At 40.5% G+C, this 22,467-nt stretch overlaps 2 protein-coding genes across 2 annotated transcripts; both read left to right on the forward strand.

The window, feature by feature from the left end:
* Window positions 1-6,250: 6,250 nt before the first annotated feature.
* LOC138368383 (dynein heavy chain-like) lies at window positions 6,251-7,399 on the forward strand. Its single transcript, XM_069330912.1, has one exon. It carries the CDS (start codon window positions 6,251-6,253, stop codon window positions 7,397-7,399), a length of 1,149 nt encoding a protein of 382 aa, XP_069187013.1.
* A 5,353-nt stretch (window positions 7,400-12,752) lies between these two features.
* LOC138368384 (uncharacterized) lies at window positions 12,753-21,821 on the forward strand. The gene is made up of 3 exons (XM_069330913.1): window positions 12,753-12,784; window positions 14,066-14,203; window positions 20,759-21,821. Exons 1-3 carry the CDS (start codon window positions 12,753-12,755, stop codon window positions 21,819-21,821), a joined length of 1,233 nt encoding a protein of 410 aa, XP_069187014.1.
* Window positions 21,822-22,467: the final 646 nt, after the last annotated feature.

Consider the following 22,467-nt stretch of genomic DNA (forward strand, 5'->3'; position numbering starts at 1 on the left):
CGTTACGTGAAAGCAGCCCAGGAAAGTGCTACGATATCCCTTCAGGACGCTAAGTTGATTTCTTCTGTGGGATAACATTCCCAATCGAGTACGATGCTATTTGAGTACGATAGAGGCTAATTAAGGCCACCCACGACAGTGTACCGACACACCAGCGAATATACTTAAGTCTTCAACTAAGTTCAGCGCTAAAATAAATTCTCAAAATGGACCTACTACACCGAAAGCTGGGTGTATATCGGTGTACATCTCTGAGTTTAGGATAACAGCATGTTTAAAATATGCTAGTGTTGCCTGTGAAGATAAACGGAAAATTTGTATGTAAATATGATTTAATCGAGGAAGATAACAAGAATTCTTTTCTAATTATTCTCTGATATATATACGATAGCTACAACGACGTAAAATCTTCAGCCGAGAATGATAACTTGGAAAATGTACGTAACCCACATTCCCAGCTTTATTGAGACGCAAGTTTTCAAATATAATTTATATTGTTTCAACAATTATTAAATAAAAATTTATTCTTTAACATCGATGCTATTTAATTGTGTAACCAAAATCCTCAAATTATTGCAAATTCATTTATTTTGTATTATTGTAAAGGCAAAATACGTTTCTAACAAACGTGTAATTGAAATACGACAATTACGACAATTTTTCTTATTCAATAAATAATCACGGTTTCTCTTAGAATAATTTGTAAACTTACAAAGCACGAAAACTATTATATATTTTGAATTTAGACAAAAATTGTAACACACTTAGGTGCGTATTTTACACTTCACGCTGAAAACTAACGAAAACTAATTTGGCTGAATAAATTCCCCGCCATAAAGGGATGGGATGGGGGGGGGGGGGTCAAAATTATTTTAATATCATTTTTCCTGGAATAAATAAATTTGTGTATACTTCTCAATGGTTTGTTTTGATGGTAACCTTATGTATGATGGTTTATTTAAATCTATGAATAATGTAACTAACAGAAACTTTGGGATAATGTGACAGTGCTAGTGGGTGTGGGTGGAGTTTGGCGTAGTTAATGGGTGGAGTTTGGCGTAGTTAGTGGGTGGAGTTTGGCGTAGTTAATGGGTGGAGTTTGGCGTAGTTAATGGGTGGAGTTTGGCGTAGTTAATGGGTGGAGTTTGGCGTAGTTAGTGGGTGGAGTTTGGCGTAGTTAGTGGGTGGAGTTTGGAACAGCCAGATGGTGGTATTTGATACAGACAGCTGGTGATATTTGACAACTAATAACTTGTATTACAGTCAGAGGGTTATCTGACTGACTGGGTTGAGTGAGCACACAGTCAGTTGGTGTTTAGCACAATCAAAAGGTGTTTTGTAGCACAATCAGTGAGTGGTGTGTTTGGTGTAGAGGATGTATGACTCCCCAACAATTCTAACTCCCCCAACGCCCACCTCCTTATTCCCCCTTTGTACGCCCCTATCCTCCCTAGCCCACTATCCCTCACTCCCTCTATCCCCTTCAACATCTTCAGTAACCTCTAAGCTCCACCCTATCACTCATTCTGTGTCTTAACTACATTGTTTACATTGAAGTTTCCACCATTAAATACAGTAAGGTCTAATTATGTAGCTCGTTTAATAGTTAGCCAAGCCTTTTTTGGAACTATTTAGAGTGAGGCTGACTGCTTGTCCAGCAGGCCTTGATAAGTCTTCTCCGCCAATACGGTACATCCCAAGTCTTCGGACAAGAGGCCATATTGTATGTGTATATATATATATATATATATATATATATATATATATATATATATATATATATATATATATATATATATATATATATATTAAACCACAATGAACGTGAATAATATATAAATATTAGTGTGTTAATACTTTCTAAGATTTTTCTGGCATTCGTCGGACATCACCCATCCAGATTATTTTCACAGAGAATTTAAACTTATAGTTGAGAGTAGGAGCTTGAGGATAGAGCTCTTCCTAGCCCTGGGATGCACCATCTCCCCCCCCCCTTCCCATCTGGATGGTAAGGACGTGTTTACAGCCTGCCGTGACTCTTGACTGTGGTACAGACTGTGGTACAGACTGTGGTACAGGCTATGGTACAGGCTATGGTACAGACTGGTACCAGACATTTCTGGACCATCGGTGAGGTCACACCATTCTACAGACCAATTTAGGAAACTAATCAGTAAGGATTAGACCGTAAGGTCAATACATAAATTATAAGATTGGCTCAACCTCTTTGGTTCACAAATTGATTGTGCACTTTGTATTAGTGATATACATCACTAAGAAATACATAGACTATTAAAATTATTGCAGGTTGCTTGCAGTATGCATCATCATCACAGTCACAGCTTCCCTGCAACATATCTTAAGCTATTGACAACACACAAGTCGCATTTATCCCGTCAATTTGTAAATGTTTCGTCACATGATGGATATAAACTGCTTATAACTGTTGCAGGACAGGAACATGCAACACTTAAGAAGTCCAATGCGTGTGTATTAGGAACAAAAATCCGTGGGTGTGGAATAACACATCTCCAGGTGTTAGACAAAGATCATCCACGTTAACTTTACTCACACGTTTTTTTTCACGTGACAACAGCTTTAACAGGAAATTATCCTTCCATTGAGTAATAGACATAAGGAAATCTAACAAGAATTGGGCAAAACTGTATATTGTATCAGCAAAGTATTAAATCCCACCTAAAAAATTTAAATTACACCTGCAAAAATTTAAATTACACATTTCAAAAATGTAAATTATACTTTAAATTTGTTTAAATCACACCTTCAAAAAACTTAAATTATACCAATAACAATACATCAAAAGAAGGAACCCATCACAAGCTTCGAGTGAGCTATACCAAGGAAGACTACAATGACCTACCGTCAGATTAATTCAAATATTAAATACTAATAAACACAAAACTCGCAAATATGTTAATACATAACCAAGGTAAAAAAATATTGGAGATCATAAAATAGGATCGATCTCGCTTCCCTGGACCCAATCCTCTCCACGTTTGAGTACACGAAGTTCCTGTGACTTTAGAGTACAAGGATAACTTTGAACATATTGAATAGGTTTCGTGTGTACAAGGAAGCTCAGATTTCACAAATGGATAATGTTCTCTCATTTTACCTTTTCGTATACTCACACGAGCATAACAAAAGCCAAGGATTTACCGGCATCTCCTCTAGTAATGTTTTCGAGGGATTAACGATCCTTTAGAATCAGGTCTGGAATTCTGGCGAGGATTAGTATGGTGGTGCCTGTTACACAGGCTCCTCAGCCAGCTGTAAACACAGTTTGGTGCCTCTGTTACACAGGCTTCTTAGCCAGCTGTAAACACAGTTTGGTGCCTCTGTTACACAGACTTCTCAGCCAGCTGTAAACACAGTCTGGTGCCACTGTTACACAGACTTCTCAGCCAGCTGTAAACACAGTCTGGTGCCACTGTTACACAGGCTCCTCAGCCAGCTGTAAACACAGTCTGGTGCCACTGTTACACAGGCTCCTCAGCCAGCTGTAAACACAGTTTGGTGCCTCTGTTACACAGGCTTCTTAGCCAGCTGTAAACACAGTTTGGTGCCTCTGTTACACAGACTTCTCAGCCAGCTGTAAACACAGTCTGGTGCCACTGTTACACAGACTTCTCAGCCAGCTGTAAACACAGTCTGGTGCCACTGTTACACAGGCTCCTCAGCCAGCTGTAAACACAGTCTGGTGCCACTGTTACACAGGCTCCTCAGCCAGCTGTAAACACAGTCTGGTGCCACTGTTACACAGGCTCCTCAGCCAGCTGTAAACACAGTCCCATGATCAGATTATCAAAGATTCGTACGTTAACGTCCCCGCTTCCTCATACGAGAACATTCAAGCGTTTCACAAACAAAAGAAACGAGGCTAAACGGCGTCAGAATTGAACCGAAACTGGACCCGGTCAATACGTATTTCACATTCCCTGTTTCGGGTTATATAAGCTAGCATATAACGCACAAGTCTTTGAAACTACAAGTCCAATGTAAGTCCGACGCTCCTGGACTCCGTGGGCCAAGAGGTCTGAGAGTTCTAGTGAGCCTCTTTGTAAATACTTCAACTCCAGCGAGCAGGGAGCTGTTGCAGGAACGTGTTCCCTCTGAACACAGCTGGCTCCCTGCAAGGAACGGGGTGAACATTTGAACGTCCGGTGGGGCATTCTTTATAGATAACATGATTCAGTAGTTCTTTATATAAAGATCGTACCGTTCTTTATGGCCAGAGATCAAGTAGTTATGGACAAATATATCTAGTTCTCTGTTTCTGTTATGTCTTTCTCTGCCTCAAAGAAGCGGCAGCGGAAGTAGCAGCAGCAGCAACACAGAACACGACTATGACTGCTCTGTATCTTAAGTTCTTGGATATATATTTTATACACTTATATATGATTACTGCAGCCTCGCTCTCTCTCTCTCTCTCTCTCTCTCTCAACTACTTCACTGTACATCCCTACCTGTCAAGGCCATCAACCATGTCCCTCTTCTTCAATTTTTTCTTTGACTTCATCGGATTTTTGCTGCTAATCTATGCACGTACATCTATGATGACACATCTATGTGTCATCATCAATTGTTGTTAACATTTTTGGTTATCAAATTCATCAATAATTTCATGACATTTTTCGTCTAATGCCACAATTTGTTTCGCTACATTTTGTCTTAATCTCATTACTGGGTTATCAAATTTCTACCATTTCCCATTTTCTTCATTTATATCTTTTTATCTTATCAATTATATTCTCGAATTTTGCCATCGTAACGTCATTAATTATTTGATCGCAGTCCTTTCTTCACACCCTCACCCATAATCTTTACGATTAATCTATAATCCTCATGATTAACCTATAATCCTCACACTACCACCACCCGCCTATAATCCAGCCCGTTCTCTTGATTCTACTCTGCACAAAAATGCAATTGATTTGCCTGATCAGAAACGTACGAAGTTTGACAATCCATCATACACAGAAAACGTCAATATTTACCGCATGTATTATTAACAACTTCAGTTATGGCATGTATTATTAACAACTTCAGTTGTTAATAATACATCCCATTTTTTTAACGGATTGGTCGATTTTCTCTGAAAATGGGACGTCTGAGGTCAGAGAACGGACTTTGTAATCATCTTGAAACCTCACCTACAATTTCTATCCTAATTTCCTTCATCAATTTCCTCTCGCCTTGCTCAATCGCCACTACTTCCCTCCTTCGGCAAATAAGGTGTTTCATACAGGAATAATACAAGCTACAGCACCTGACAGGAAATACATCTGCTAGAAATGTGTATACAGAGGTTGTTCTACAAAAGTAATGTTTGTACAAGGCATAGTATTGTAGTTTATGGATACAAGAGTAACACAAATGTGCCCTTAAAATTGGCAGGTGTATCTAGATGTACTTGACATTATTCTACGATATGCTACAAGTAAAATAGGATAAACTACAATATGTACTTAGAATATACTGCAAATGTACTAAATTTTACTACAATATGTGTACTATGAATGTACTGATATGTATTAAAATTGAAAAAAAGTATCATAACAGCTGTATAACGTGTTTCAATGTACCAAAATATGTTGCCCATGTGCTAATGAGCATTAGTTTTTATTCATATGTGTAGCTATATGTATATTTATAATTGCAACAATTAATCAAATAATTACACAAATAATTATATAGAATGATGAACTATACACACAGAGAAAGACATTGATGTTTAGTAATTTATAATGGATGATCATGTATGAAAAAATGTAATAGGTGACCTAACCTGCACATGAAAATAAATGAAAATAAATTACAATGCGTTCCGTCCTGGGCGGACCCAAACGTCGCCACTTTCCCAGTAGGCAAAATATTCACGAATAATTTCTACGTTGAACTAAACGCTATCAATGGTTTAATCGACGTTAAATTAACACGGCCAGCGTTGATTGAACGTCGAACTACGCCCACTCTTGGATGTGGTGCCCACTGGAGTTATCATTCTTTGCATACATGTTATTTATTATGAATGCGGCTAATTTCCCGATGGTCTACATCAGTATACCTGGTATACCACAATCTGGTATAATTCCCAATGCAAGTTTTACAAAAGTATACTCCTGTTGTATGCAGTTCACTGCACGATGTTGTATATTTACTACAATATGCTGCAGCGTAGCTATGTATGCTAAATAAGCACCAAAGTGAACTAGAGCTAGGGTACAGCATGCTGGACGCTCAGTACAGCATGTTGGACGCTCAGTACAGCATGCTGGACGCTCAGTACAGCATATTGGACGCTCAGTACAACATGCTGACCGCTCAGTACAGCATGCTGAACGCTCAGTACAGCATGTTGGACACTCAGTACAGCATGCTGAACGCTCAGAACATCATGCTGAACGCTCAGTACAGCATGCTGAACGCTCAGTACAGCATGCTGAACGCTCAGAACATCATGCTGAACGCTCAGTACATCATGCTGAACGCTCAGTACATCATGCTGAACGCTCAGTACATCATGCTGAACGTTCAGTACAGCATGTTGGACACTCAGTACAGCATGCTGGACACTCAGTACAGCATGCTGAACGCTCAGTACATCATGCTGAACGCTCAGTACATCATGCTGAACGCTCAGTACATCATGCTGAACGCTCAGTACAGCATGCTGAACGCTCAGTACATCATGCTGAACGCTCAGTACATCATGCTGAACGCTCAGTACATCATGCTGAACGCTCAGTACATCATGCTGAACGCTCAGTACAGCATGTTGGACACTCAGTACAGCATGCTGGACACTCAGTACAGCATGCTGAACGCTCAGTACATCATGCTGAACGCTCAGTACATCATGCTGAACGCTCAGTACATCATGCTGAACGCTCAGTACATCATGCTGAACGCTCAGTACATCATGCTGAACGCTCAGTACAGCATGCTGAACGCTCAGTACAGCATGCTGAACGCTCAGTACAGCATGCTGAACGCTCAGTACAGCATGCTGAACGCTCAGTACAGCATGCTGAACGCTCAGTACAGCATGCTGAACGCTCAGTACAGCATGCTGAACGCTCAGTACAGCATGCTGAACGCTCAGTACAGCATGCTGAACGCTCAGTACGGGAATAACAATCACAATCCCAGCCTGAACTGGAGGATTCGAACTCGCAACCAGTCATACAACCATGCAGCAATGACGCATCGTCAACCACTTCTGTATATCTACAGGAAGTTTGTAGTCAAAAGATCGGAGATTCGAACCGACTGTAGAGGTGCACAGAAGGTGTTCATCTACCAGATCATAACTACAGTTCAGGTCTACAGTTCATTTCTAAGGAAGAGGTCTATTTGTCATGTCAACAGATCGTAGAGGTCTGGTGGATATTACAGATCTGGTCTGGGAGTTATGTCTACAGATCTGGTCTGGGAGTTATGTCTACAGATCTGGTCTGGGAGTTATGTCTACAGATCTGGTCTGGGAGTTATGTCTACAGATCTGGTCTGGGAGTTATGTCTACAGATCTGGTCTGGGAGTTATGTCTACAGATCTGGTCTGGGAGTTATGTCTACAGACTTGCTCTGTAGCCATAGCCATGTCTACAGTACAAGCTCTCAGATTATGTCTACATAACACTTATATTAATAATTTTTACAGATCATATCTATTGATAACGTCTACTGATCATATCTATTGATAACGTCTACAAATAATGTCTATTGATAACGTCTACAAATCATATCTATTGATAACGTCTACTGATCATATCTATTGATAACGTCTATATAACATATCTATTCTGTAAACGTTATCTATTGATAACGTTTACAGATCATATCTATTGATAACGTCTACAGATCATATCTATTGATAACGTCTATATAACATATCTATTGATAACGTCTACAGATGACGTCTATTTGACATATACTGTATTTGTGCTAATATGTTCATTACCCGCTGTTATTTTCACCAAACTGTTCAATGACAATTCTGCTAAGCATACCATAAGATATCTGAATATCATGCGAATTTTGGTGAATCAAATGGAATGATATCGAACTGAAGAACAGAAATTATAATTACACATAAAACCGTTTATAAATTATTGAGGGAGTTTATAAGACAGAATTTAGTAAAATAGTTATTCATAACAGAGGCGGCAAAATTTTCCTCAATTTTAGTAGCCGTAAAAATAAATGAACCTATTAAGGGAAAAACTTAATTCAATTAATTAATAAATCATTGTGTCGGGGGACAGGCAGCCACAGTGTATGTATACACGTTAGGCTTATACCAAATTCTCCCCCCCCCCCCCTCTTCCAAGGCCAAATTACTGACCCCGAACTACTTACTGCTAGGTGAACTGGACCATTAGGTGACAGGAAATGCGCCCAATCATTTCTGTCCCGCCAGGAATTCGAACCCGCGATTCTCGATTGGGAGTCGAGGACGAACCCAACTGTACTACAGGAAGCCACTTAAACTGTTTTTTTTTAACGGAAAGAAGAGGTCAGGAAACAGTTCTGTTGGAACTTACTGAAGTGCTTGAAAAGGTTAGTTTTAAACGGCTATACGATCCACTCACAAAGCAGCTTTGGAACTTTTGAAAGAAAGTTTCCAGGTTTTGAAAGAAACTGTACAAAACCTCCGAGATACAATCATATAATCGTGGACGATTTGAATTGATGCCAAAGTGACTGGCACCCGGGAGCCGGTCGGCCGAGCGGACAGCACGCTGGGTTTGTGATCCTGTGGTCCTGGGTTCGATCCCAGGCGCCGGCGAGAAACAATGGGCAGAGTTTCTTTCACCCTATGCCCCTGTTACCTAGCAGTAAAATAGGTACCTGGGTGTTAGTCAGCTGTCACGGGCTGCTTCCTGGGGGTGGAGGCCTGGTCGAGGACCGGGCCGCGGGGACACTAAAGCCCCGAAATCATCTCAAGATAACCACAAGATAACCCGGATTGCTGGGAATACCAAGAATTATAATTATCGAGATTTAGGCAAAATTCTTCTTTCTTGGGGAGTTTGTGACTGAGGGAATTATCTGGGGGAAAACGCAACACCATTACGACTGTATAGCACTGGGAAGGGGTCAAGATAAGGATTTGGGATGGGACGGGAGGAAAGGAATGCTACCCAACCACTTGGACGGTCGGGGATTGAACGCCGACCTGTATGAAGCGAGACCGTCGCTCTTCCGTCCACCCCAAGTGGTTGGGACAGTTTTTGACTGAGCCAACAAGAAAAACCGGTGAACGTGTGGACTAGTTCTCATACACAATTAAATCTTTGTACATTTAAGATATAGAGGTGGAGCTTGGGAACAATCATGGAGCTAGGAAAAAATGATAACAAAATATATTTGTTTGAATTATTCTTTGAAAGAGAACTGATCAAATTCAAATTATGTGCTCATATATATAAATATATTTTATATTTATACTCATAAATATAAAAAATTAAGTGCTCATAAATTTACGGTATAAAGAACAACCAAAGACCCTAGAACAAAGGGACTTCAATGAGGTGAACAAAAAGATATCGCAATGAGCATCCAGCTATCTTTCATGTTATTTACTGCCAAATACGATATCCTATAAACCATTGCACATGTTGGCCAAATATTAATATATGAACTTAGAGTAAGAATGTTATTTAAATATGCATCATAATGAAGAGGAACATTCTTAGGATCAACAAGCACAAATCAGAGCTGGAGAGGGACATCATTGTGGACCAGAATATGTCCTAAGATGAACAAACTCAGCTAAACATAAGAGGCTAAAATATATAAAAATATGTATCTACTTAGAGCATATTCAATGCAATTCCCCAATAACACACAATAAGAGAGTTCTGCCTCGAAAATTAAATTCCTCATAGTATTCTTCCAAGATGCAAGAGGACTCTCATATTATTATATATATATATATATATATATTATATATATATATATATATATGTCGTACCTAGTAGCCAGAACGCACTTCTCAGCCTACTATGCAAGGCCCAATTTGCCTAATAAGCAAAGTTTTCCTGAATTAATATATTTTCTCTAATTTTTTTCTTATGAAATGATAAAGCTACCCATTTCATTATGTATGAGGTCAATTTTTTTTATTGGAGTTAAAATTAACGTAGATATATGACCGAACCTAACCAACCCTACCTAACCTAACCTAACCTATCTTTATAGGTTAGGTTAGGTAGCTTAAAAAGTTAGGTTAGGTAGGTTAGGTAGTCGAAAAAACATTAATTCATGAAAACTTGGCTTATTAGGCAAATCGGGCCTTGCATAGTAGGCTGAGAAGTGCGTTCTGGCTACTAAGTACGACATATATATATATATATGATGAAAAAGATTTCAATCTGTGGGGACATAATTCTTCAGTGGAGAGTTTAATGACTAATGTGTTGAGGTCTTGCGATTTCTTAATTTCAAGAGTTTTCAAGCATGCAGAGGGAACCTAACATACCCTTAGTCCCTTTTATGTAGGGAGGAACCTAGTAAATTAATAGCCAAACGGCGTTAATTTACAACCCGTGGAGGAGGCGCTAATTTACAACCCCGAGGACAACCTAATTTACAACCCGAAGAGGCAACACTAATTTACAACTCATGGATGCGACGCTAAATGGCGGAAATTTCAGGTTAAGAATCTCTCAGTCTTACCTCTATAGTTGGGAAAATATTTGATTAAATAAATTATGCAATCGCAAGTGGTGGTGGTGATAAATCGCCATGATAAACATAAGAGGATTAATCAATCACGCTTTTTTTATTATTATTTTCTACCACAGACGTGGCCACACATTTACAATGCTAACCAGCATATATATATACATTTTCTTCTGTCCTTCATGGACAGGGTTAAAGATCTGTTAAACATATAATTCAGGCATTTATTGAATAATCAACCACAGAAGATGATTGTAGTGCTTTTAAAATGCTAAGCTAACCTACAAACAAATACACAAATTTACGTCTGTTTTACATAAGCAGTGTTCGTGGTGTCTTTATACACAGAGTCATTATTGTTCGTTTAGGAAGGAGAAATGCAATTCTGACCAGTTTCCACATTCCCTGTATACAAATACTCACATACATATATACACATATACCTTCACATATCCACATATATATACATACACCTATGTCTCTCCTACTTTGACAGGGTAAGATAGCTTCTATAGAAACTAGTGTGATATTAAACACTTAAGCACTGAAGGTGATTAAGATGCTTTTACAAGCTCAGGTTATTGGTACAATACATTGTATAACTGATGTATTACATATTGTATAGGTACAATACATTGTATAACAGATGTAATGTATACAATACATTGTATAGCAGATGTATTACATATCATCACGCCTTTGAGGCAGACACACTTACAAAAGGTTTCAAACACACTATCAGATCCAAATTAGGCTCTTCATGGAAAGTTTATATGAAGTTATAAACACGAAGAGTCGTGGATTTGGGGAGAGGCACTCCCCCCCCCCCCCCACCTCCTGCTTTCCACCCCCACAATCACCTGATGCCCCAGACCCCCCACTCCACCCCTCGCCTCAGTCCCCCCCTCTCTCAACCCCTTCACACCACCGAGTTGGGTACCTCCTCCCTGGCCACGATCTCACTTTAGTGTCGATGCTCTCAACGTGGCCTTACCCAAGGCTCGATAAGTAGGAATTATGGTGGACGAGGTCTTGGAAAGGCCTCCTAGGGACTATTAACGCCCCGGCAGCCTCTCGGTAAGCCCCAGGATATACACCCCCCCGTCTGGCTAACTCCAAGTTGTGGGGAACTTTACATTGTGTAAAGCGGGTTTTCGTGTGTGAGGAAGGCAAGGTATTTGATCAGAAACACCGTCTTGCCCGAAACACTGTGTGTTTGAGGCTTTGTAAGCAGTCCGGTAAGCAGTAATACGTCTCATTTTGTACGTTATGATCACTCAACTTACTAAATACTTTGACAAGCTGCGGCTCACAGATATCCAACCCGTTCTCGCACTTTCTTACAGTCAATATTGACTTATTAAATACGTGCATATGTGACATACTAAACATACTAGTTTACCTTGAAAAGCTTCATAGAAAACACCGACCTTACCTAACCTTCTTAGTATGTTAAGATAAGCAACTTATTGCTTCGTAATTACAATTATTACTTAACCTATACCTATAATAGGTTAAGTAATAATTGTAATTACGAAGCAATAAGAGGCTTATCTTAACATACAAAGAAGGTTAGGTAAGGTCGGTGTTTTCTATGAAGCTTTTCAAGGTAAACTAGTATGTTTAGTATGTCACATATGCACGTATTTAATAAGTCAATATTGACTATACGAAAGTGCGAGAACGGGTTGAGATATCCACGTGTTGTGGGCTGCGGGAAGTCACGTTAGATGGTCTTGGGTCGAGACCGCCGTCGTCACATAAACATTTGATTTACAGACGAAAGAGGAAATTAAGGCAATGAAAATGGAGCCCAAACAAGACCCAGGAAGGCGCCCAGTCAATCCTCCGTGTCCCAGGCTAAGAACCCAACCGAAATTGATCAAACAAAATAATAATAAAAACCATCTGGGTACGCAAGCACCTCGCCACGCTACGAAAGTTTCGATGTATAAGGCCCTATTGGACTTTCCTTGGGCTTGGCTGGAAGGTTGCGTGCTTTGTTGAGCAGGAATATCCTCTTTTGGCTAAATGATAGGAGCATGAACAAGTTACAGCCCCGCTCCTGTGCCAGGTAAGTCCACTACGGGCTCACCATAGCCCGTGCTACTTGAAAATTTTTATTCTCTGTAGCTGAATCTATAACAACAAACAACGATAGGAGCAAGACTGTGTCAAATACTTTCTAAATAGATTTTTAAACGCGTTACAAGGCATCGGAACCTCGTTCCAGCACCTGGTGATCACACAGATGTTGGTGTTCAGCCAACATTGCTTCGCTAAGCCACACTACAATTTTGGAAAATACCAAACTATTAAAAGAATAATAATTTAGCGATAATCATGAAAAGGTAAACTAATTGCCACCTTCAATATCATTTAAAACTAAAAAAAAAATTATAACAGTGCGGAATAATACTAATAAATATTAAACCCATATATATAGATATATATATATATATATATATATATATATATATATATATATATATATATATATAGATATATATATATATATATATATAGATATATATATATATATAGATATATATATATATATATAGATATATATATATATAGATATATATATATATATATATATATATATATATATATATATATAGATATATATATATATAGATATATATATATATAGATATATATATATATATATATATATATATATATATATATATATATATATATATATATATATATATATATATATATATATATATATGTCGTACCTAATAGCCAGAACGCACTTATCAGCCTACTATGCAAGGCCCGATTTGCCTAATAAGCCAAGTTTTCGTGAATTAATGTTTTTTCGACTACCTAACCTACCTAACCTAACCTAACCTAACTTTTTCTGCTACCTAACCGAACCTAACCTATGAAGATAGGTTAGGTTAGGTTAGGTAGGGTTGGTTAGGTTCGGTCATATATCTACGTTAATTTTAACTCCATTAAAAAAAAATTGACCTCATACATAATGAAATGGGTAGCTTTATCATTTCATAAGAAAAAAATTAGAGAAAATATATTAATTCATGAAAACTTGGCTTATTACGCAAATTGGGCCTTGCATAGTAGGCTGATAAGTGCGTTCTGGCTACTAGGTACGACATATATATATATATATATATATATATATATATATATATATATATATATATATATATATATATATATAAAGCTTTATAACGCAAAATGTGTCATCTTCAATATAACCCACTTTCTTATACTCAACAGTAAATAAATCCAAATACCTTTAATATATTAACATTTGAAAAAAAATCCAGCCCCCATAAGTTGAAAATATAATTCGGGTAGATTGTTGTTGTTGCTATAGATTCAGCTACTCGGAACAAGTTCCAAGTAGCACGGGCTATGGTGAGCCTGTAATGGACTTACCTGGCACAGGAGCGGTGCTGAGGTCGGGTGGATTCCAGGCTGTGGCAATTATAGCATATCGAGGTCAGCTGGCAAGGTGACCCATGGAGGTGCAACCCGAACTCTTAAAATAACGTCGCTTTTCGCTGGTATGCGCGCTACGGCCAAAAATTGGGCGTAATTTGAAATGAAATCGGCTCACGAAAATGACGTACTGTTTCGTTTTCTGTTTTGAGTCCTCCGGCTTACTCGGTTAGGTTAGGAGAGGAAACTTTCAATTAACGCTTTTCATGACGTTTTGAAACCTTAGGAGAACTTCCTGTCCTCCTAACCGTACCAGAGGACCCTTAACTTGATGTTTTGGAAAAAAATAAACATTAATTGTTAATTATTTTTATTTTTCAAATTACGTCCATTTTCAGCCATACGGGTAATTGGCCAAATTCAGACGTAATTTGTAAGAGGGCAGGTTGCAGTCCTCAACAAAAACCACTAAATTCGAAACATGGAGATTGTCCGAACACAATTCGAATCTTTAATAAAACAGACTAGCAGCACGATAAACTTATTATCGAACGTCGAATATAAATAACTTTTTTTTTTAGATATATACAAGAGTTGTTACATTCTTGTACAGCCACTAGTACGCGTAGCGTTTCGGGCAGGTCCCTGGGATACGATCCCCGCCGCGAAGAATCGTTGTTACAACCAAGTACTCATTTTACTGTTGAGTTAAACAGAGGTTACAGTTAAGGAATTGCGCCCAGTAAATCCTCCCCGGCCAGGATACGAACCCATGACAAAGCACTCGCGAAACGCCAGGCGAGTGTCTTACCACTACACCACGGAGACTACGAAAGGAAAACGAAAGAAAAAACAAAATCTTGGATGAAACTGACCTATATAGTGAAGAGAACGCCCTGAAAGTCAGGTAGAAACGAAAAAAAGGACCCATATATTTTATAATGGGTCTTTTTTTGTTTCGTTTAATGGAAATCACTTTAAGTGATTGAAAAATGAGATATAAACTGAAGAGACTATTACCCAAACCCGTGTAGACAAATGTATATATTTGGAGAAAATGGCAGACGGTAATGTTTAAACCAAAAGACATTTCTGTACAAATGTTAGACAGTTACTCCAAAAGTTCAAACTGAAAAGTAATGAACGTTCAACCTTTATATGATGAATATAAATAAAAGCCAATACATCAAATAAACCTATAAAAATTATCCATTATAAAAAAGTCGAATTTAAATCACTTGATCAATGTTACTGATTTGGGCCAAAACACTCCCCAACATGAATAATCAATAACCCTTCGATTCACTCGCTTGGCCAAGCGCCCTAACATCTTTTCATCCATTCATTCATCCATATCATAACATGGTACATTAGAGGTACATTACATTAGTTAAGTGATCTTATCTTCAATTTCTAGGAACCAAACCATGGACAAATGCTTCTGCAAGAAGCCATGAAGCAAATACAACGAGGAATGAATTGCCTTCTGAGATACGAAATGACATCCCATACCAAGTCTAATATCAATCCTCATTAAGGTCAACGTACGTACCGGCCACACGAAGTTATCTCCTGAACACTTAATGGAATGGAAATCTACCCGTTTCTCCGGAACGAGTTGTACCGCTCAGTCGCCCATCGTTTATTTGAATGGCCTGATTTTGTTTATGATTGGAAACTTCGTTTCCCAACTGTACCTTTCACCAAATGTGTCTCGATACAATCCGGTCAATCAGACTTTTGTAACTTTGACAAACTTGAGTAATTCTGGTCCACTATAGACATCCTGAATGATATCTAGGAACTTTAGGAGTCATCTGTGACTTGCAAGTGTTATGTATCACTACTGGCGTATCGCCTTTTTCCTCATAAATGTGTTCTTACTTTGACAGTGGAAGAACACAGTTTAGATCTTTCTCTGTTCATCCATAATATTAGACTTCAAATGACAAGAAAATATGCGGAACTGAACTATAGCGATTACTTCTTGATCGCTTATCAAAACAACCCTCCACCCAAGCTATAAGTCAAATACTGGCTTACATACATTTTAATTAGTCAATATCTGTTTTTCCACCCGTCCTCACACTAGGCTGTTTAAAGCTGCGGCCGTCCGCCTCGGACGCATTCATCAAGCTTAACATACTGTGTATTAAAAATTGGTTTGTTCTCATATATAAAATAATATTATAATACATAAAAATTGTGTATAGTTAGGCGCAGGTTAGAGTAGGTGTTTAGGTTCTGTTGGCGATTATTTGTATTTGAAGCACAAATAACTACGGTTAATACCGTACTCTGAAATGCAAAGTACGGTATTAACTCCATACAGTCGTAAAGCCTGGCCCTGAATAAACTCACAGGTACCAGTGACTGACTCTGAATAAACTCACAGGTACCAGTGTGAGGCCCTGGCCCTAGATATCAACATAAAACATTCAAAACAATAACTGTAAATACATTAAAGATCTACCATTAACGAAGCTGCTCCTGTAACGTTAATTTACATAAAATAATTGAAGTCCACATATAGAAAGTACATTTGTCTCACAGTGCAGCAACATGCATTAGGCATCAACTTTCTAAGCATCAGTACTCCCCCCCCCCCCCCATGAGTACTCTCGTGGCTGGAGGGGTGAAGAAAGGAAGGGAAGTTTCAAGGGAAAGCACCAAGACTATATAGCATTTGGAAGGGATCAGAATAAGGATTTAGGATGGGACGGGGGGAAGGAATAGTGCCCAACCACTTGGACGGTCGGGGATTGAACGCCGACCTGCATAAAGCGAGGCCGTCGCTCTACCGTCCAGCCCAAATGGTTGTGCTGGAGGGTAGGTCGGGTTTAGGTCGGGTTCGAGACTTAGACTGAGAGGAACAAGTAGCCACCGATCTTTAACTGCCCGACCCTATTCACCCAGCAGTAACTGGAGACCTGGTTGTAAAGCGACTGGCAGGCCGTGTTCCGGAGGGAAATGAGGGGAAACTACCAGGACAAAGCGTCAAGCTATTACGACTATATAGCACCGGGAATAGACCAGTATAAGGATATGATGCGATGGGATTGGGGGGAAAGGAGTGGTGCCCACCCAGTTGGACAGTCGGGGATTGAACACCGACCCGCAAGAAGCGATACCGTCGCTCTAGAAGGTGAAGCTGCTATCAGGAGGCCAGAAATCATCAACTTCTGGCCGTTCTGTTAACTAGAACATAACTTTAGGAGTTGTCGTATGAAGACCCTCTTCCCACCGGAGCTGTCCGCCACGACCGGCGCCTTGACGTGGCGAGGGGACCAGTGAAGTGACGAGGGTAAGGGCCCTCCAAGTGGCGAGAATGTGAAGGGGGGAGGGGGGAGGAGTCTTAGTACTTAAGTGACTGTTAAGACCCTTGAGACTAGCCTCTAACGCTCATTCTGGCCTCAGAGAGGGAGAGGGTACAGGTCTCTCATCTGTATAGTGGTTTGAAGCTATTGTGTATATATCTGAAAACCTATTGTCTTGTTGACCAGACCACACACTAGAAAGTGAAGGGACGAGACGTTTCGGTCCGTCCTGGACCATTCTCAAGTCACCTGTATATGAATTCTATTCGTCTAGTTATTAACCTCCAACCCCTCCCCCCCCCCCCTTTCCCCTCTTTTCCCTAAGTTGTTTATAAGAACTTTATTAAGAGTTTTTATAAGAACTCTGAAACGTTTCATTTAATAATTTTCAAGCATTCTCTATTATTATTTTTAACAATGTGTTAACTCCCAGTTCACGACAATTATGAATGTTCACAATTTTTTTTACACTTTTTTTTTGTTATAAATTTGCAAATTCTCAGATTAATCCATCAAATATTTGGGCTCCTGTAATTGTCCTTTATTTCTCTATATTTTCCTTCCTATATTGGTCTCGCAGCCATCCGTACACTTGTTAATAAATGTATTATGGTGTATTAAATTTATTTGCTGTCTATAATGCCCGTTTTCCCCCGTTTTCGATTTTGAGCCCAATTTTAGATTTTCTGCACGAGATCCTTATTTTATCAGATTTCAATTGCAGATACGAATAAACGTGGTGGTATTTGTAGGGTAATCTCCCCACGAATTTTGGAGCTCGTACTTGTAGAGTTGTCCTCTCACGACTACTCAGGGAAGTATTTAAATACATCATATTTTTGTGATCATCAACACCTCTGAGAGCACACCCGCTGAGAATGATCTGTATTTCTCCTCGGCGTCTATATTTCTCGACGTCACGAGGAGAAACAGTGATGACCTTCACAGCATCCATCATTTTCCTGTTCTCTTCCTCCCTCAATTTTTTTTTACCATTTTTTTGCCACTCCGATAGGTTTTTCGCAAGAAACTTGGGTTTATTTACGTGCCTCGCTACTATTCCATGTCATCAACCCTTCCTCTTACAAATTACGTCACTCTTCGCTCGTATGCGCACTCAGGCTAAAGATGGACGTAATTCAAAATGAAATCGATTCACGAAAGTGACGTAACGTCCCGTTTTTTGTTTTGCGTCCTCCGGCTTACTCGGTTAGATTAGAAGAGGACACTCTCAGTTAACTTTCTTCATGAAGTATTAAAACCTTAGGAGAACTTCCTGCCCTCCTAATCTACCAGAGGACCCTTAACCTACTGCTTTGAAGGAAAAACAAAATCCAATTTTTTTTCAATTATTTTCCATTTTCAAATTACGGCCTTTTTCGGCCGTAGCGCATACGAGCGAAAAGCGACGTAATTTTTAAGAGGACGCGTTGGGGTTCGGAGTGGTCATCGACGTCATCCCACTGTGCTCCTTTCGCTGTGGTATAAAAACTGTTCTGTGGCGAGATAACGAGGCACAGCCCGTCCTCATAAACAAAGACCTAAGTCCATTCCATCCAACCCGCCAACCCCCTATTTATGAATGAAAAGCGGTTTACACACGACTCGCAACTGATGACGTCCGAACACTTCCGGAACAACTGTTTCACTTATGAATTTTATTCGAACCACAACGCTATAAATGTTTCACCCACGTAATTCAAATTATCCCCAACAGAACCTAAACACCTAACCTAACCTAACCTAACCTAACCAGTGCCTAAATATGCATGATATGCTAATATATAATAATATTAATTTATATTTGAGAAAATTGCTGAACTCTATAAATATTATCGAAATACTATACAAACTCGATATACTGAACCAGGGGCCCAAGATTTACTATGGCAATGTAGCAGTTGTTTATAATATGTAATGAATGTTAGCTTGAACTCGTAAAAGCACTTCAGTCACATTTTGTGGTTGATTAATCTATAACCCAATGTATAATATGTAGCGAAACGGATCTCTGACCCTGTTTATGTACCCCAGACGAATATATATTTACGTCGGTTTGTATATTTTAAAAAATTATAACTTCAATCACCTGCTATGGTTGAATGTTGACTATGTATCTTGAGGTTATCTTGGGATGATTTCGGGGCTTAGCGTCCCCACGGCCCGGTCCTCGACCAGGCCTTTATTTTTGTTACACACCCCCTAGGAAGCAGCCCGTAGCAGCTGTCTAACTCCCATGTACCTATTTACTGCTAGGTAACAGGGGCATCAGGGTGAAAGAAAAATTTTGTCTATTTGTCTCCGCCTCCACCGGGGATCGAATCCGGAACCTCAGGACTACGAATCCGAAGCGCTGTCCACTCAGCTGTCAGGCGCCCTTGTACGTACGGTCATACACTGTATATACTGGCTATCTTTGTATAGATATATACTGGCTATCTTTGTATAGATATATACTGGCTATCTTTGTATAGATATATACTGGCTATCTTTGTATAGATATATACTGGCTATCTTTGTATAGATATATACTGGCTATCTTTGTATAGATATATACTGGCTATCTTTGTATAGATATATACTGGCTATCTTTGTATAGATATATACTGGCTATCTTTGTATAGATATATACTGGCTATCTTTGTATAGATATATACTGGCTATCTTTGTATAGATATATACTGGCTATCTTTGTATAGATATATACTGGCTATCTTTGTATAGATATATACTGGCTATCTTTGTATAGATATATACTGGCTATCTTTGTATAGATATATACTGGCTATCTTTGTATAGATATATACTGGCTATCTTTGTATAGATATATACTGGCTATCTTTGTATAGATATATACTGGCTATCTTTGTATAGATATATACTGGCTATCTTTGTATAGATATATACTGGCTATCTTTGTATAGATATATACTGGCTATCTTTGTATAGATATATACTGGCTATCTTTGTATAGATATATACTGGCTATCTTTGTATAGATATATACTGGCTATCTTTGTATAGATATATACTGGCTATCTTTGTATAGATATATACTGGCTATCTTTGTATAGATATATACTGGCTATCTTTGTATAGATATATACTGGCTATCTTTGTATAGATATATACTGGCTATCTTTGTATAGATATATACTGGCTATCTTTGTATAGATATATACTGGCTATCTTTGTATAGATATATACTGGCTATCTTTGTATAGATATATACTGGCTATCTTTGTATAGATATATACTGGCTATCTTTGTATAGATATAAATCTTTGGTAGAAATAAAATATTATCGCCAGACACGGCACACCGCCTCCAGCCGGCCTCAACTCTCCTCCACCTGCAGCCGGCCTCCACTCTCCACCACCTCCAGCCGGTCTCCACTCTCCTCCACCTCCAGCCGGCCTCAACTCTCCTCCACCTGCAGCCGGCCTCCACTCTCCACCACCTCCTGCCGGCCTCCACTCTCCACCACCTCCAGCCGGCCTCAACTCTCCACCACATCCAGCCGGCCTCCACACTCTACCACCTCCAGCCGGCCTCCACTCTCCATCACCTCCTGCCGTCCTCAACTCTCCACCACCTCCAGCCGGCCTCCACTCTCCACCACCTCCAGCCGGCCTCCACTCTCCACCACCTCCAGCCGGCCTCCACTCTATACCACCTCCAGCCGGCCTCCACTCTCCACCACCTCCAGCCGGCCTCCACTCTCCACCACCTCCAGCCGGCCTCCACTCTCCACCACCTCCAGCCGGCCTCCACTCTTCACCACCTCCAGCCGGCCTCCACTCTCAACCACCTCCAGCCGGCCTCAACTCTCCACCACATCCAGCCGGCCTCCACACTCTACCACCTCCAGCCGGCCTCCACTCTCCATCACCTCCTGCCGTCCTCAACTCTCCACCACCTCCAGCCGGCCTCCACTCTCCACCACCTCCAGCCGGCCTCCACTCTCCACCACCTCCAGCCGGCCTCCACTCTATACCACCTCCAGCCGGCCTCCACTCTCCACCACCTCCAGCCGGCCTCCACTCTCCACCACCTCCAGCCGGCCTCCACTCTCCACCACCTCCAGCCGGCCTCCACTCTCAACCACCTCCAGCCGGCCTCCACTCTCCACCACCTCCAGCCGGCCTCCACTCTCCACCACCTCCAGCCGGCCTCCACTCTCCACCACCTCCAGCCGGCCTCCACTCTCCACCACCTCCAGCCGGCCTCCACTCTCCACCACCTCCAGCCGGCCTCAACTCACCCCCAGCTGACATTGCAGGAATAGCGAAAGCCTCGATTCCTGCAGATCGCTGTTCGATACCCGACGATCCAATTGGCTGGGACCCATTCCTTCTCTCTACCCTGCCATAGCTCCTTGATTTCCCGTCCAAAACTGTAATATATATACTTGTACTGACTCTGCGCTCTCTCCTGATAATTATCTGATCCTGATTCATAACTTGGGCCTCCAGTCTCAGAAAGCTTCAGCAAGTGTCTTCTCTGCACGAAATATCACAAACAATCGTTCACGCTCGGTATAAGACTCGTCTTGAACTTCACTCAAAGGAAGAACAAACATTTTATCATTTCCTTTGGGCATGTTGCTCCGAGTGCAAATTACTGTTGAAAACACATTGCTTATCAGTTACGGAGTTCCCCAAAGGTCTTTTCCTGGCTTATGACGTAGGGTGAGGGCTGGTGACATAGGGTGAGGGCTTATGACGTAGGGTGAGGGCTGGTGACTAGGGTGAGGGCTGGTGACGTAGGGTGAGGGCTGGTGACGCAGGGTGAGGGCTGGTGACGCAGGGTGAGGGCTGGTGACGTAGGGTGAGGGCTGGTGACGTAGGGTGAGGGCTGGTGACGCAGGGTGAGGGCTGGAGACGTAGGGTGAGGGCTGGAGACGTAGGGTGAGGGCTGGTGACGTAGGGTAAGGGCTGGTGACGTAGGGTGAGGGCTGGTGACGCCGGGTGAGGGCTGGTGACGTAGGGTGAGGGCTGGTGACGCAGGGTGAGGGCTG

This window comes from Procambarus clarkii, chromosome 25 (assembly GCF_040958095.1).
Source record: "Procambarus clarkii isolate CNS0578487 chromosome 25, FALCON_Pclarkii_2.0, whole genome shotgun sequence".
NCBI classification, from domain to species: domain Eukaryota; kingdom Metazoa; phylum Arthropoda; class Malacostraca; order Decapoda; family Cambaridae; genus Procambarus; species Procambarus clarkii.

What these genes read in the sequence shown, in the direction of transcription:
- LOC138368383 (XM_069330912.1), top strand. Translation starts at nt 6,251, where the DNA reads ATGCTGGACGCTCAGTACAGCATGTTGGACGCTCAGTACAGCATGCTG.
- LOC138368384 (XM_069330913.1), top strand. Translation starts at nt 12,753, where the DNA reads ATGAACAAGTTACAGCCCCGCTCCTGTGCCAG. An exon ending in CAGCCCCGCTCCTGTGCCAG is followed by an intron (nt 12,785 to 14,065) that starts GTAAGTCCACTA and finishes TTGTTGCTATAG; the next exon opens with ATTCAGCTACTCGGAACAAG. An exon ending in TATCGAGGTCAGCTGGCAAG is followed by an intron (nt 14,204 to 20,758) that starts GTGACCCATGGA and finishes TATTATCGCCAG; the next exon opens with ACACGGCACACCGCCTCCAG.